At 43.7% G+C, this 16,809-nt stretch overlaps 1 protein-coding gene and 1 long non-coding RNA gene across 2 annotated transcripts; one reads left to right on the top strand and one right to left on the bottom strand.

Moving 5' to 3' along the window:
• Positions 1-604: 604 nt before the first annotated feature.
• LOC107305941 lies at positions 605-6,783 on the top strand. The gene is made up of 3 exons (XR_004305612.1): positions 605-1,526; positions 4,231-4,328; positions 5,032-6,783. It is a non-coding gene; the product is annotated as an uncharacterized LOC107305941 (long non-coding RNA).
• Positions 6,784-7,160: 377 nt separating this feature from the next.
• Positions 7,161-14,953, bottom strand: CRHBP (corticotropin releasing hormone binding protein). The gene is made up of 7 exons (XM_015848647.2): positions 14,791-14,953; positions 14,328-14,421; positions 13,669-13,826; positions 11,534-11,744; positions 10,430-10,578; positions 8,172-8,289; positions 7,161-7,388 (listed from the first exon to the last, which is right to left on the bottom strand). The coding sequence occupies exons 1-7, from the start codon at positions 14,938-14,940 to the stop codon at positions 7,231-7,233; spliced, it is 1,038 nt and encodes a 345-aa protein (XP_015704133.1). The 5' UTR covers positions 14,941-14,953; the 3' UTR covers positions 7,161-7,230.
• Between the last annotated feature and the right edge of the window lie 1,856 nt (positions 14,954-16,809).

Raw genomic sequence — 16,809 nt, 5'->3', positions numbered from 1 at the left:
TTTCAGTTTCTGGAGAACCAGAATTTCTCCATGGTCATGGTTCCACCTTTCTCTGCTTCACCATGAGCCATCTCACCAGCCTCCCCTACTGATGTTCTGCTGAAGTTTAAAAACCCATAAGCAACCTCCACGCAGCTTACACTGTGCCCCAGACCAGACTGCTTATTTCTCTTGCTTACATTACAAGTACCTGCTAGTTTAGCTATGGCATCTTCTTTCATGTTTTTTTTTTGGTGAAGTTACCTTGCTTTCAGTTTTACCACACTTGTGAGTTTTGCAAGATTACTGCATGCTGTAGTACATCTCTCTGTATTAGAAACCTTCAGTGAAACCGTATCCCTACTCAGAAAATAGCATTAATTAATAGTAACAATAAGTTGTATAGGAAATAGTAGTTAATCCACTTGTAATCGATAACTAATTATGCATAGCAATTAATCAACTGGACAAGAAACTGGTGCACGTGTACTATCCATTTAAGTGATTTCATTATTAAGACTTAAGTAGATTGAAATGAGTCGGGCATTTTGACAGTAGGGTCTCATGCATCTGTACAGTAATAAAATACCCCTGGGTGATGATGTACAAGCCCACTGATTTTCCTTTTGCATGTGATGTAATGCAGGCTCTGAAGTCTACTTGACTTTGATGTGTCCTCTGTAAAGTACGCAAATACACACTTGCCAGATCTTTCCTCCTCTGCTCCACCTTTTTCCTCCAAGGACAGTAGGAGAATTCTCCAAGCAAGCAGAGAGATGGGAACAAACTAACTGATGGATCACGTTCCTGAATTAAGCAGGTTTAGGACAAGAACAAGAGAAAACAATGGGAAAAATCCCCAGTGATTCAGTCTATCCTGTTCTTCAGATTAGACTGATTGAGCTGAACGAGATTTCAACTGCATCCCCAGCTCACCAGAAAATTGCACATATTTGTCTGAATGTGGAGATTGATGGCTCAGATGATCTGAGAGAGATTGTTTTCTTTTTTCTTTTTTTAAATTCCCATTATCTGCTTTAAACCAACAGAATTACAACAGCAAACATACAGCAATTCCTATGTTTTGTGACGAATCCATACCTAAGAGAAAAAGTACTATATTAGGGTAGATAACACTATAGTGACAAATGGATCAGCAAAAAAAAAAATCTCTCTCCAAAGATAGCTACATGTTTTGATTTAATGAGATGCTAAACATGTGCGTCAGCTGCATTAACTATGGACTGCATTACATGGGGGATAGCTCTGTGAATCTTCCCAGATTTAATCCTTCTCTGCCTTTTGTTTTGAGAATTTCCTCCCTCTGATCTCTAAACTCCTAAACTGGTCTTTTCTAATTTTCCCTTAAAGTGACTCTGTATTAATTTACTTAAAGGAACCCTCTGTACTTTAACAGGAGCCTGTTTTAGCCTGTAATGCCAATAATGTTGCTTCTTCTCAAAGTTTCAGCTCAGTCTGGGAGCTTTCATCAGCGTGAAGACTTGGGATCTTTTGTTCATTAAGGAACTGCCTACACTTTCCCCAAGGTAAGGCTGGAGTTTGACTGATTAAACAATCAGAGATCCCATTCGGTTGGCTTTTTGTCTGTGACACTTCCTTTTGTCTTCCAATTTATTGTCATAAGCTGTGGGACTGAAGGAAGATTTAATTTTAGTCCAATCAAATTATGGCAAATCTTGAAACATGTTTACAATCCCCTCTGCTTAGCAGAAGAGACATATTTCCAAGCCAAAATATTTCCAAGAGAAGGCAGAAATTCAGGGCTGTGTTCAGACTTCCTCTAAGAGATGTCCAGTTTAAATTTCAGCTTACTGTAACACCTCAAATTGAGGGAGATTGAAATCAAGAGTTTCTAAAATATGTTGCTCATTTTATCACATCTTGTGATATTCTTATAAAAGCCACAACATCTGCTTTTTGTAGTGTTTGCTGTATGTGCTTCTTGAGCCACAAAACTCATACGAGGAGTATAATTTTCCTTGTAAATATGGACTTCCTATTTCAAAAGCATATGAAAGCCTCTCAGTAATGTTAGGTTTTGATTGTTTCCCTGCATCCTCAGCTCCATACCTTAGAGCCTTTTCACATCTGCAAAACCTAAGTACTAGTAAGTACTAAGTACTTTTGATGCCAGAGGGCACGTGATTTGGCTTGTAGTGTTACAACATCGCATGCTGGTAGCAGCTGCAGACTGTGGATCTTCACTTCTCCAGCTTCTCTTGGGCTGGGTACATTGTGTGATTGCTCCCCACCAGGAAAAGTATACTGGGAAGAGAGTCAGCAAGGCAGGATCCACCAGGGATCTCAGCAAGTTCCCCATCAGCATAATTGAAACTTTGACATCTGAACGAGATGTCAGAAGGAATCATCATCACCAAGTCTTCTGTCTCAGCTCAGTCAGCTCTACTGTGCTGGAGGTATTTGCTAGTATCTGTCACTTAATTAAAGCTGAGTTTTCCAAAGATAGAATAATTGTTCTTAAGGCAAATTATTATGATCTTTCATCACCTGCTGTTGTGATGATTCTGTAATCTTTATTTTTATTGTGTGATAAATATTCAGTCATACCCTTTACTACTGCTTCTGGTTGTTTTAATGACTAAGCTTTACATAATAGTTTACTTAGATATATGCCAGTGCCTTCCTATAGATGTGCATTTCTAAGGTGTACACAATGGTCACTGGGTCTCACTCAGTGGACAGACTGGATGACAGGACAGCTTCTGCTCTCACATGCAAAAGGAGAGCCCTTCCCAAGTGCCTGCTTCCCACCAGCAGAGCAAAGTGTCCCTGGACATGGCATCTGCCATGGGACAGGAGCTGAGACTGAATTTAATAATGATAACAGTTTGCTCAGATGAAGAGTGGGAGGCTGTAATGCTCAGGTATGTGATGCACTGTGGGCTCTGGGAATGCAGGCAAAGAAAAGCTGGGGATATGACAGCATGGAAGAAGGAGAGCTTGGCATCTGAGCTCTTGCCTGTGAGATGAAGACCAGAAGCACTTACTCCTCCAGATCAAGTTTCCCAGCTCCAGGTGATGATACAGAGCACAATGCTGCCTCTGGATTACCTCCAATACCTGCACCAGGATGGGACTGTCTGTGGTGGGACACCTGTGGACAATGTGTCCTTCAGGACACATGCACTGAGCACTTGATACTAAGGACGTGCTTAGATCTTCCAGAGTGCTGTGTGAGTCCCCAGTGCGGGGTACTAAGTATAGAGGAAAGGATAATTCTGGTTAAAAAGCTGCTTGCTTTCATGTTGAGGGGCAAAGTTATAAAAAAAACTATTAGTCAACACTGTAATTGATGGTTTGATGGTAATTCACATCAGCACGGTACCGTGAATATCAATTTTATTCAAAAGAACAGATAATGAAAACTTCATTTTGTAGTGACTCACGTGTAATATACTGCATTTCCTTTAATAGGAAGTGATGTGCATACAGAATCCATAGTTGCTATGATTAGTTGTTGCTGATCTTTAAAGATAAGAAGCAATGTGAGGAAAGAAATTGAAAACTGTGTCAATTTATCAACAAGAAAGTTACTCAGATACCAAAAGTAATGAGGCACTGAATAAAAATGACTATAATGAATCACATCCTTGAAGTATAATTTAGCTTGTGTTCAGAACTGAGCAAGTAAAGCTTTGAGGTCCTAAGAAGTATGCATTTCATGTAATAAAGTGAAATTTCTTTAAGCTCTTAAAAATGAACTTTGTATCTCTTGCATAAATGCTGCCACATACATTCCAGTGCATAACATTGGAGTTCAGAGCCTTCTACACCCTATATGCACAAAATCATATGGAGCCTATAAGTATCATGTAATTTGCTTGGCATATGAAGCCAGGATGGAGTGATGGCCCTAGAGACATATTTAAAATGTTCAGGATTAGATATTCAATAGGAAGGTGGTTATATGACCAAGCACCTATTGTATTCTGCAAATATACTTCGTTTGCAGTTCTGCGTTCTTCCTTATTACAAATCAAAACTCCACAGGGTCAGCTCTCTGCTGAGGGCAGGACACAGTCTCATAGAACCAGTGTTAAAAGGACACATGGTTAGAAGACATTTTACAAGTCGTTTAGAGTGCCATTCAGAAAGACTGCGCTTGTCTTTGTCTGAGCTCTTATTTTCACTGTCAGTCATAAAAGATAAAATCAACATTAGTTTAGCAGAACAATTCTAACTCACAAGAACTATTATATACTATTACAGGGAGCTGCACATTACTACAAAAGAATTTCTGACTTTTTTCACCGTTTCAATGGCAAAGAATCTGACAGGAGGTCACCTCACAAGGCAGGAAATCACTGGTAAGTTTCACTATCTTCAGTCTTCTTAAATTACAATCATTCTGCAGAGTTTTTAACCTCCAAAAGAAGTAATTCTAAATAAATTTTAAAAATATACTGAACCTGTTAAGAATTATCTTTGTTCCTGAAGAGTTTTCGTTCTGTTAAAGACCAAAAATACTTGAATAAGTCTATATCAACCTGTTATCTGCTGTTGGCAGGTTCCATGATAATGTTTCCCTTTCTATTGCCAGAAACCTCACAACAAAAGCTATTTTGGCTGACAGATCCTTACAAAGGCATGGCAGCACTGCTGTACAGGCAGGTGCTCTGGTTGCCTTCCCACTATATCCAGGGCATTACCATCTTCTCTTCGAGTAATTTTAACCACAAAGGATTAGCACAATTCTTTACACCTCTGCAATTGTTATTGATTTATTTCACTGAAGCTGAAGATACATTGTGTGGCCTTTAAATACAAGACTTCTAATCATTAAATCTTATTTAAGGTGGGAAATTTAGCCACTCTCTGGGCAATTTTTTTCTGAATAGCCACCATGGAATTCACGTTGCTAAAGAAATGTGAGAATTGAATCATTTTCTTCATATCACTGTTTCCCATGGTTGAGATTCCAGTAATAATTGTTGGTTCTTTCCCTTTTTCTGCCAATAACAAAATGGTAATGATAACTACATAAATAATAAAGGTTAGGTTTCTTTGCAGGTTCTGTGGTGCTGAAGAATTTTTCAGTCAACCCATCATCTCGAGTTCACCAGCTTCCCATGCAAATCTGGCAAGGCGCTCCCATGTACTGTGGTATCCTCAGTTCTCCAGACCTAAACCTGAGAATATTTGTGACATAGAATCATAGAATCACAAGGTTGGAAAAGACCTACAAGATCATCTAATCCAATCGTCCTCCCTTTACCATACCTACAGAAAACCACTAAACCATATCTCCTAGCTCCCTATCCAGACACTTCTTGAACAGGGATGGTGACTTCACCTGCCTGGGCAGGCTATTCCAGAATTTGACATCCACATTTGACATCTAGGAGCTGATTTCTGAAGACTGAAGCTCTGCAGTTGCTGAAATGGCAGAGACTTCTATAAATACAAGTGCACAGGCTGAAGTGAGTACTGATTTTGTACATGAAGTAGAGCTTACAACACAGATAGAGGGTCCACCAGCTGGGTGGGATCTATTTTTTTTTCCAAGACATACAACATAGTGGAGTGATACAATAGATGTTGTTCAGATTTATGGATTGAAAGGAATAAGTGAAGTTACAGCTTATTCCAGTAGCACCTCATACTTGATTATTACATACGAAGTGATAGCAATAGATTGTGCTGCCATCCACAAAGTGTTGGTTTTCATTCTCCCCTATCAATAATGGTAACTTTTCCTGGTAATAGAAAACAACTGCTTTGCACCTTGGAAAGACAAATCTTCAGTCTCTAAGCATTAAGTATCTTTGCTATAAACATTTTCTATTTTGGAGGTAATTAAGTTGAGTTAGAATCAGGGAAAAAAATCAAAGAAAGCTGAAAGAGCATTCCACAATGTAGCAGAACTAAGCTATTCCATCAGTGATCTAGTCCTGCACTGATTGACCTTAAATCTGTCACTGTGTTTTCATCTCCCTCTCAATGAGTATTTTTCAGGAACCAAGGAACAATACTTAAAAGTCCATGCCCTCCCTACAACCAGCCTGCAGACAGGCCTATGGATAAGTCTGGTCTCATACGAGAATCCCTGAGTTACTTTCCAAACCAGCCCAATAACTCACCCTGGCTTGCTGAAGGGTTCTTTGGAAAGACTGGTGGGGCTGCATGTATTTTGGGGTTTTGGGGAAACATAAACCCTCTGTCACTGTAGAGTTGTTCAAGAAAAAATACAAATAATAATAAAGAAATGTTTCATAGAGCTATGATTTTTTCCTCTTTTACCAAGTCAGCTAGTATCCAGAACTGGGTTCACAAAACTCTACCAAAGGAAAACCTGAGGCATCTGGAGGTTTTTGCCCACTTCCTCTTATGGGTCACCAGTGGTCTGGAAAAATAACCTGCCTCCATGAGTCTGCTGGACACCTAACTAAAAACCTTAAAGCAGGGAAGGTGCTGGTATGTGAACAGCTGGTACCTGCTGCACCTGAATGGGTACTCAAAATCGGCAAACCAAAGCTCTGCCCATAATGTCACTTTAATAGTCCACAGTTTTACAGCTACACATGCTCAAAATCATCATATCCAACTGTACAAGACTCAAGAAGTTTAACCAGAATGTTAAAGGAGCTCTTCAGAAAAATACAACATGACAATGTTTTGCCAACTCTGAACTTATTTATTCATGTTTGGATTCATGTAAGGAAGTATCCATGCCATATTTTTTTTTTATTAAAAACAAATCATTAAATAGTACATTTATAGTCATAAACAAACAAGTCATTTTTACACACACTAATGCTAGATTTCCTGCTACAAAACTGGAATTGTATTCAACCACCTTATGTTTTTGTTCATTCTTGATACAAAAGAATAAAGTTGCTGCATTAAGTTTACACATACTGTTGTTTTTTTATGTGCTTTGATTGGATGCACAGAGGCTTTTTTCTGATCCCCTAATAATATATATATTCTGAAAACAGCCTTCTGTTCTTATTACAGATTTGGGGTACAGTAAGTGATTGTAGATACTGCAGAAAATTATAATTGTAGTAACAAAGAAGAATATGCTTTTTCCTCCTTGCTCATATGAATGATTGATTTGTATGAAAAAGAAAAGAAAAGAAAATGCTTGTGCTGTAGAAAGGCTTGATAACAACAGCTGGTTAAAGGAAAATCATCTATTTTTTTTTTTTATTTTATTTGCCAGAACATTATTGTGATTAGCAACATGAAAATGTGTTGCCTGGTTTTTCAGATAGCAGGGAAGCAGAATTCTTCAATGCTATTCTCCTTTCTGTTTTCTATTTCCTGCAGATCAAGCTGATAATACTCAAATGTCACACGATTGATGTGTTTGCCACTGGAGACCATCCGTAGCACAGTATTGTCACAACCAATCTTCATTTGGGCTAATTAGGGAAAAAAAGACAGAGAGAAGACATTAAGATAAAATTATATGAGAGAGAGAGGGAAAAATGGTCTGTTGCGTTGTGAATTACAAGGCAATAATAGGGTTTTGGAAACAAAGAACATTTGAGCATAGTAACAACAGGCTAGTGTTGGTATTGCTGTCTAAATACCTTATTTTATATTTGTTTTACTCTATAACAGTCTGACAATTCCATCAGGAGCTGCAGCCTTCACTCTGGCAGATGCTGCTCACTGTCCCACCCTCCCACCCCCAGATTCATGCATATATGTGACACAGAGGATGGTGTGTGCTTGCACTTGCTGCAGTCGGATACTAGAGGTCAAAGATGAGGGGTAATGACATCCCACCCTGGAGATCTCCAGAACTAACAACATCATGATGCTGGAAACACCCAGACTATTGAAGTGTGATTTCCCTTCCTTTATACTGCCAGGAAAGCAGTTTAAATGCCGTAGCTGAATATGTAGCAGCTCTGCCTGCATTTATTATGAATCTCCAGGCTTGTCTGTTGACACTAATAATCACATGTGTCATAAGTATTTTAAAAATATGTGTAACTTAATCTTGTTATCATAATTACTGCAGGGGTGAGTAGAGGTGTTTATGAGTGTGCTGCGTCACACCCCTGGATGCTGGCTCTCATGTTTTCTACACATCAGGTCCAACTGTCTGAAGGGAACCTGGGCTTAGGAGAGCTTTGCACGGCCCCTCTGGGTACGTGTTTATTTGTAGAGAGGGATGAGGAAGGAGGAGCTCTCACCAGACCCACGAAAGGAGTGACAGAGGTCAGCCAGTGGAAACATCTTGGATGGGTCTAAGCCAGTTCCTCCCAACAGCTCCACAAAGTCCCCCACTCCCGCACAGCCCACTGATGGATTCTGAGAAGACAGAAAATAGAAGTTACTTGCCATGTTTTGATGAAAACAACAGTTCTCTAGACAGGACGGCAGTCAACACAGGATTCATAAGTACTTTATGCTCAAATCTGTGTAAAATTAGGCTGTTCAAGCAATAGTACTTCAATCTGATATTTATAAATTAATTTCTTGAAGAAACTCCAAATAAAGACCTAAGTAGGCTCTGAAAAATCATCGCCATGTAGTTAAGATGTTGATCCAATTGCTCCCAGCATAGGTTAGCAATCTGATCCTGGGTGCTTGGACACTTAATCAAATGAACAGAGTCAACACACCCAGCTGGTATGCAGTGAATTAGCTCCTCTCTAGCTAAACTGTCCTTGTGAAAGCAGCATGTAAGGCAAGGAGATAACAATTGGTGGCTGAAGCCAACTAGTTGTGGCTGGTTTTGTCCACGGGCACCATGCTGCAAACCAAATTCTCACTGTCTAGCCAGGAGCCTGTCTCCAGCACTGCAAGGCTGACCTTGTTTCTGAGCTCTTTCCATCTACTCTGCCATTTCATTGATCACTCCTTCACTCTTCTTGTTCCCCTTCACTGCAAGTCAGATTTAGATATCTCTTTAAAGCATCTTGCTTCTTCCCAGAGAGCTCCTCATTTTCCTCTGTGTCTGCTCCTGGGTCTGTCCCTCCAAAGCCGTTCCAGACCCCTCCAGCCTCCACCTGGGTTATTATTTTTTCTTTCTGAGTCTTGCTATCAAACTTTTGAGATGCTCCTGGTAGCTCCTCTTCCTCCATCAGCTTTGGTACAAGTTACTCTTTTCACTCAAGTTTTGAAGCCTGGCCCTTCTTAATACATTATTTTTCCATTTTTTTTGTTTTCTTTTCCCACAGCATCAGCAGATCAGCTCTTGGTACCAACCAGCACATACGGCTAACATTTATCACACATTCCTTACCTTAATAAAAACAGATACTCTCAGCACTTTCATTCATGCTGTCCTTCATTCTGGAGTACCACACACAAAACCAAATAGCCGTGTTTTCATTTTGCTCAAAACTCTTTAAAACTTTCCTTTAAGGCAAAACTCTCAAAACCAAAAATGAATGAGTCCATGTTTTCCACTGACAGGGACATTGCCACTAACTTTTGTTTGCCTGTTCACCAACCTGCTTCCTGTATGTCTGCCTTTTCATGCCCTGCCTCCTGTTAGCACTTTGCTCAGCACACTGAGCAGAGCCAAATGCAGCTGGATTTCCACTGTGGTAATACCTTACTGCATAATCTATGTCTCCTCTCTGTTCAGAGTGCTTGCTATGAGAACCGTTCCAAAAGTAACGTGTTCTACTTTATGATGTTGGCCCACAATGGCAGAGGCAGATGTTGGTGAAATGGCAGTAGAGCCTAAACCTTCCCACCAATATCTCATTACATTTTGTTGCTGTGTGACAGATGGCAGCAGAGGGGCAGTCTGATGAAATGATGTCTCACATGGAGATGAACATGAAGTAAAGGTGGGGCATTGAGTTCCTCCATGCAGAAAAATGGCACTCACTGATGTTCACTGATGCTTGCTGAATGTTTCTGGAGGCTGAACACTGAGGTGGTGTGCTGCAGCAGAGGTGACAGCAACATGAAAGGTAAACCACATTACAGATGGCCATACACCACTGTCACACCATGAAATGAAGAGCATCTCAATTAACTCGTCCCTGAGATCTGGCTAACAGAGGTCACTGCTCTGGGTGTTTTGTAGCTGAGAGTTTTCTCTATTGAATAGCGTTATTGTGTGTTTTGTATCTGTTGTAGTTTCCATGGAAATAAATGAGAGATATTACTTTTGGAGCAACTTATATACTTTGGTAAGCTTAAATGCAGGCAGACAACTCTGGCAGAGCACTCCTTTATTTCTAATGTAATTCTTGCCCTTTGTTACAGTACAAAATATTTACACGTCTTAATGGCACTTTGCATTGTTCATTTGTCTCTGCAATATTTCTGAGGCAACATACAGCTCTGGTCTCTGGGGCCTAGCTCTCAGGCTGAGCACACACTACTCTGCAGCGCACACACCCTCACAGCCAGAGATGTGGCCACCCCTGTTCCAGCCCACCAGGAAAACTGCACATGGCAGTTATTTGCCAGGTAACAAACAACTCACCTTTAAAAAGAGGCCGTTTAAGTGTCCCAGGATGAGATCGGAGATTTTTATCACCACTGGGTAAATTATAGAAAAACTGCAGTTTCTGTGTTGATGAGGAATGATCATGGTAAACCTTCCTGAGGGAGTCTGAGAGATGACATTGCAAGCTGGGGCACAGGAGAAAGCAGAGGAGTTAGTTGTGTCGTCATGACTGCCCACATGTAGTAAAACCATATACTTCTAGGAATTACAAAGAACAGTTTAACAGCTGAGAGATGAAGACAGATGCTGAAAAATACATATGTGATGTTTTTAGGTTTTCTTGAAGAGCATTTGTTCCGTAGAAATACCCCATCTGTTAGTTATGGCATAGTATGAGGTCTGGCAGAGTTTTGGGATGAGCTGTCAGTGGGAGGGCACAATCCCCAAACACACACATCAGGTACTTTTTGCCACTTTGAGGAATGGTAAACATGGCTTTCATTTGTTTTCACTCATTTTCACCCAATACTGCCAGCATACCCACAGGTCCTGTCTTGCTCCTCATAGCTGGGCTTCCTTATCCTGTGACATATCCCATTGAAACACCCTGTCCCTGGAGATACCCAAGATCAGGCTACATGGGTCTCTGAGCAACTTGATCTACCTGTAGTTGTCCCTGTTTACTGCAGGGGAGCTGGATTAGATGGCCTTTAAGGATCCCTTCCAACTCAAACTCTTCTGTGAAACCAGAGCAGCACAGACTGATTTTGTCTTAAAGTTTAACATTAAGAGCTTGGGCTTTTCATCTGCATCACTACCATGTTTGGAAAAATGATCCAAGTGACCATTATCTGTGCCTTGGCATCTCATAGGCTTAGGGAAATATCTACAACTAGACCCTTGGAGTCACGCAACACTCTTCATATCACCATTCTGTATACTAAATGTACTGTTGAATTTTTTCATGAACATCATGAGATGTTATGTCATCATAATGACATAACAAGGTCAAACACACAGGCAAAATGCACCAGAACCGTGTCAGTGCAGGCATTATCAGAGAATTCAGTGCCAACAAACAATTTTGTTCTGCTTCCTACCAAAACTGCAAGCCACCTGGTAACATGGAGTCTGACTTACGGAAGAGGTTGGCACTCTTCTTGACTGTGATGGTAAATCCATTGCCTGGCTGGTGAATCCTGAAGAAGATCATTGCCACATTCTGTGATGACCTGATGCTCCTCTGGACAGCACCACTCTCGCAGAAGTCCGTGTACCTTTGGGAAGTGGGGAGGGGGTGGTCCAAGGAACTAGGAAACTTCTCTCCTTTGAGTATCCAGCCATCGAATACCTGCAGGGGTTCAACAATTGTAACCAGGGCTTTTGTGTATCATCCTACCAGCAGAGAAGAGAAGCATGAAGTATTACAGGAAGTGCTTTGACATTCAGTGGCCAATTCAGAGCCTCCAAATAAAAACAAAGATTCTTCCTGTTTGTCTACATCCTAGCATTTATCTAAGTATCCAAGCATCGATCGATACTTAGGAACAGAACAAGTATAAATCCTAATTTTGGTTTTATTTCCTTCAAGCTACTATTTTAATGAGGTACCTTTGATGGAAACAGTTCTTTCTGCTTCAGCACCACCAAATTTAGACCAGTCTCTGGATTCATTAGTATAGCAATTCCATTGCTACTAAAACAAGCTTCTGGCCAACTTGATGTTGGAAACCGCACAAAAAAAAAGTTGCCATCTTGTGCCCTGACCATTGGGTCCACTGACGTGGCCTGTAGTTTTCCACCACTTGTGTCTTCAGCTTATCTTTAATGAGCCCAGGGGCCTCCCAGAGCACCAGTGTTTCAGCCCAGAAGCAGAGCACAATGAAGCTCTGGGGAGGAATTTTTGGCACTATCCCGTGTCTTTTCTTTTTGTAGACTCTAACCAGTGGAATGCAGCACAGACTCTGTCTACTTGGCTAGAAATTAATCAGCACTGTCTTCAAATCTTTCCTTTACAACAAAAATAGAAGAAAAAAAAAATAAGGAAGAAAGGAAGAAAGGAAGAAAGGAAGAAAGGAAGAAAGGAAGAAAGGAAGAAAGGAAGAAAGGAAGAAAGGAAGAAAGGAAGAAAGGAAGNAAAGGAAGAAAGGAAGAAAGGAAGAAAGGAAGAAAGGAAGAAAGGAAGAAAGGAAGAAAGGAAGAAAGGAAGAAAGGAAGAAAGGAAGAAAGGAAGCCCTCTCCATGTGTAGAGAAACATATAGGAATAGAAAGCTATTAACTCCAGCACAGCCATGAAATAACCTTCCTCTCACTTCCCTCTCCCACCCAGCTACTTCTGTGCTCCTTCCTAGCACTCTGAGCATCTGATCAGTGGCCAGATCAGGCCACTGCTTTGGTGAGTAATCCTGTGAATGTATATGGGATGCTTTGATGGCAGAGCTGCAGGACTGGTCTCCAGATTTGCTGGAACTGAACATTTTTGGAAGTCATGTGAAGCAGCTGCTCAGATTACACAGGAGGAAAGCTGCCTGTAGAAATACAGCAGCATAATGAATGAACTGGGGACATGGTGATCAAAGGAAGGAAGCTGTTACAAAGCCCTGGAGATCACATGGTGTTTTGTCCAGCTTTCGAAAGCAACTGTGAGTTTGAGGTACTCGGGCACAGAGAAGGCTGAGACAGCCTACAGAGTCATCTGGGGAGACCCCAGCAAGGGGCAGAAAGAAGGGGCTCCCCAGCAGCTCATCCTGCTGCCACAAACAGGGCTCAGTGCTGTGCTCACAGAGTGGTGACAGAGGAGCAAACAGATGCCTGCCCTCACTTCCAGAACTGACTTCAGATCTCAGCCACCTTTCCTGTCTGCCAGCAAAATGCTCCAGCAAAGCTTCCCTGCTCTCGAGAACGAACTGCTCTGTGTCACAAACCTCCCACTGAGACAGAACAAGTGTTCTGAAAATCTCTGGCAGGGGCATCTGGAAATCCTTCCTGCACATATCCATGTCTTAACCAGCCAGTGCCCTGCGCATGGAGGTCCTGGCTCAGTAACAGCAGAGAGCACATCATCAGTGCTTACATGGCTTGTGAAATAACAGAAGCAATAAGAAAACCCTTCTAGCGGGTCAAGAGCCTTAGCTTGTGCAAATTAAACTTCTCAGCGAGTCACAAATGCTTTGTAAAAGCTCTGTGCACACAGGCACTCGTGCATGTCTTCCCCTTCCCCTTCCACACACAGCCAACACCCAGAGCAGGGACGGGGACAAACAGCAGCTCCCTACCTTCAGGAAGTCACCTCCTTGGCAGTCGATATTCACAAAGTCATATTCAATGGTGAGGAGCTCCTCAGGTTCACCGATGAAGAATGTGGCGCAGTGCAACTGGGGCTGATCAGCAGTAAAGGTGAACTGCCCCTCAATGCTCAGCATGTCAATGCAGCCTGCAGAGACAGGGCCAGGCTCTGCTCTGCCTGCAGGCAGCACACAGCCAGTGCCCGCTGCCGGGCATGGGGACAGCGGGGATAGACCCAGCACCGAGACCCAGCAATGGGGAGGAGGGAGTCACAGGTGAACCAAAAGGCTGCTGAGCTCCAAGGGATGCTCACAGGTGCGACAAGTCAGCACACACTGGGGTGCAAAACTGTTGCTGTGCATGCACACAGGTGTACAGACCCTGAGTTCCTTCAGATTCCTCACTCATCACAGCTTCACCCACCCAATCCACTGGAGCTGGGCTCTGCCCAGGGCTCCGGGTGTAAGACCCTGTCCTCCTCCCGTTGATGGGACCCCAGCCCCAGCCCCAGCTCTGCTCAGTGCCCTGCTCTGAGCTCCCTGCCTCAGCTTTACGAAGCTTTAACACTCTACCCCTCTCCCCACGGCCCCATCACTCTCGAAGAGCCCCGAGCTCCCCCAGCACCCTCCCACCCTCCGAGATCACTCACGCAGCGACCGCCGGTAGATGTGCCCTGCAGACAGCTCCCGCTTCAGGTCTTCGCTGAGGAGCAGGAAGGGCTCATCTTCGCCAGCGTCCCTCACCTGCGGGGGGACGGTGGGAAAAGGATGGGACAACGCGAAACGCAGCCCCTCCCTGCAGCTCTCTAGAGATACCTGCCTGCTCCTGAAGGGATACAGCTGCATAACAGCTCGGTCGGGGCTGCTGCAGCGAGGAGCAACCCGGCCCCTGCGAGGGGAGCCCAGCACAGTGAGCCTCGGCCCCTTAGCCAAAAGCACAAGGTCGAGAAAAGGACGGGGAAACGAATGAAAATGAAGGGGGTGTGTGTTAATGTCAGTCCTATGTCCAGGGGCAGTGGGAGTAGGAACAGAGGAAAGCAAAGCACAGCGGCTGGAGATAAAGTTAGAAGAGAGCAGAGAAGTGCAGCGAGGTGCGCTCGCCCCGTTGCTCACCTCGATGTACCGGGTGTCCCCTTTGGAGGCTGCCAGCAGGATGAGGACGAGGTGGCACTGCAGCTGGAAGGCAGACGACATAGTGGCAGCCCCTCCGTGCGCGCTGAGCACCTGCTGCTCGGAGCCGGCAGGCAGAAGCCGCCGGGGCATCTTCAGAGAGTCTTTTTATAGAGCAGTTGGGAGGGGAGGCACTTGGTCCCCGTACTGATAGGTTAAACCATGGTAACTGAATTCCTCTCGCAGTGACACAGTACGTGGGCATGACGAGGGTCCAAATGAGAGCCACGAATTCCCCACCCGTTTCGCTCCCCGTGCTGGCAGTGCAAGTGCTACCGCTCTGTCTGGCGGAGCTGCAGAGCTCCCGGGGGAGAGCCCGGCCCCGCTCGGCACGGAGATCTCCAGGTAGTAAGCGCAAAGGGAGAGGCGAGGAACATCCCTCCCTCCTATCGCCCGCTGCTGCTCCGGCGGCACTCCGGACCCGGGGCTCCTCCTGCTACCCCAGACCTGTCTTCCTGCTCCCGCAGAACGGGTTTGCTGCAAGGACGAGGGAAAACCGAGCAGCCCTCCCTGCAGACACAGATTTCGCTGGAGTTAGGAAACCTGAGAGCTCCAGAGAGGGGACTTCCCACTTAACAGCCCATACAGCTATTTCTCATTCCTGATCTCAAGGGAAACCAAGGAAGTCCCTTCAAAAAATGATCCTGGGGTGAAGATCCATACCTCGCAGAGTGCTGAAAATTGCAAACTCAGCAGAGGTTGGCTTTGTGGCATGTTCTTTTTACCACTGACCTCGGGTGATCCATCCATGCCCTGCACACAGTAACCATCCTTCCCCAATCTCAGCATCACACTAACATCTCCTGCAATAAGCCTTTTTGTTAGAAGCTCACTTTGGTTCAGCAAAAAACCAAAGAATATAGTACAGACATGCAAAGGTTTAGCTTTGCTGTTTCTGCTTTCACTTACAGGGCTTGTAAGCAGAAATGTTTGCCAGCTGTTTCACGCCCTTTCTGATCAAATAATAATAATGACATTTTATTTTGTCTGTAGATCTATGGCTCAGACCTCACTCTGGTATAATTCTTACATTTGTAGTTCACTATAAACCATAGCATCCCTCAGATGCCCTTCTGTCATTATGCTATATCTGTACAGCATGGCGTATGCTGAGGAAACAGAAAATGTTATTGAACTTTGGCACTGTAATGCACAGAGTCTGTTAAAATTTCTTGTGGAATAGAGTGGTTAATTGCAGAATGAACTGAGGCTGAATTAATTCATCTCCATCTCCTCTTCTTGAATGGTTAAAGTACTGTGGTTTGGGGCAAGCACCAGTGGAATCTAAAATCCATTGGAGCTGCTGGGGAATTGAGGTTTTGCTGGAAAGCCTCAGGGTGTAGCCCCAGCCATCAGAGGATGCTTGAGGTCACACTCATGCTGGGATGTACCACGGGGAACAGGAGCCTGCAGGACAGCTCAGCCTCCCACGCTTCTCTGTACGTTTGCTTCCTGAAGAGGTGAAGCAAGCCAGGAGCACAGCACAGTGGGCAGCCTGCTGCTTGCTTGAGGAAGCATGTCATGGGAAACAGCAGGAGTGTGACCAGAGCAACAAGTTGTGGTGTCCAGAGCTCTGTTTCAGCCCTGTAAGAACCCAGATCACCCACTTCCAGGCACTCAGCAGCATCCAGCTCCTATCTGTCCAAACTAATGCTGCCAGCCCCCAGCCCAGACCTCAGCTGCTGAACTCCTGAAGGTCTCCACTGAAGGAGGAAGAGTGCTTGTGTGAGGATTTCACATGTTACTGAAGGCTTGGTTGAATTCAGCTGCAAAAAAAGAGAGAAGGATAGGTGACACTGCAGCTCAACCTGTCTGATAATCCACGTATGAGCTCATCTGCTCAGACAAACCATACCAACAGCCCTGCATAGCTGAGGTCTGTGTCAGCACTGCCTGCAGGGATACCCTGGCAAGCAAACAACCCAGGGCAGTGAGCTGCTGGCAAGTGAGGTGCAGGGATTG

The sequence above is a fragment of the Coturnix japonica genome, chromosome Z, assembly GCF_001577835.2.
Source record: "Coturnix japonica isolate 7356 chromosome Z, Coturnix japonica 2.1, whole genome shotgun sequence".
Classification (NCBI taxonomy): Eukaryota; Metazoa; Chordata; class Aves; order Galliformes; family Phasianidae; genus Coturnix; species Coturnix japonica.
Note: the sequence above shows the minus strand (reverse complement) of the source record. Positions and strands in the feature narration are given on the sequence as shown.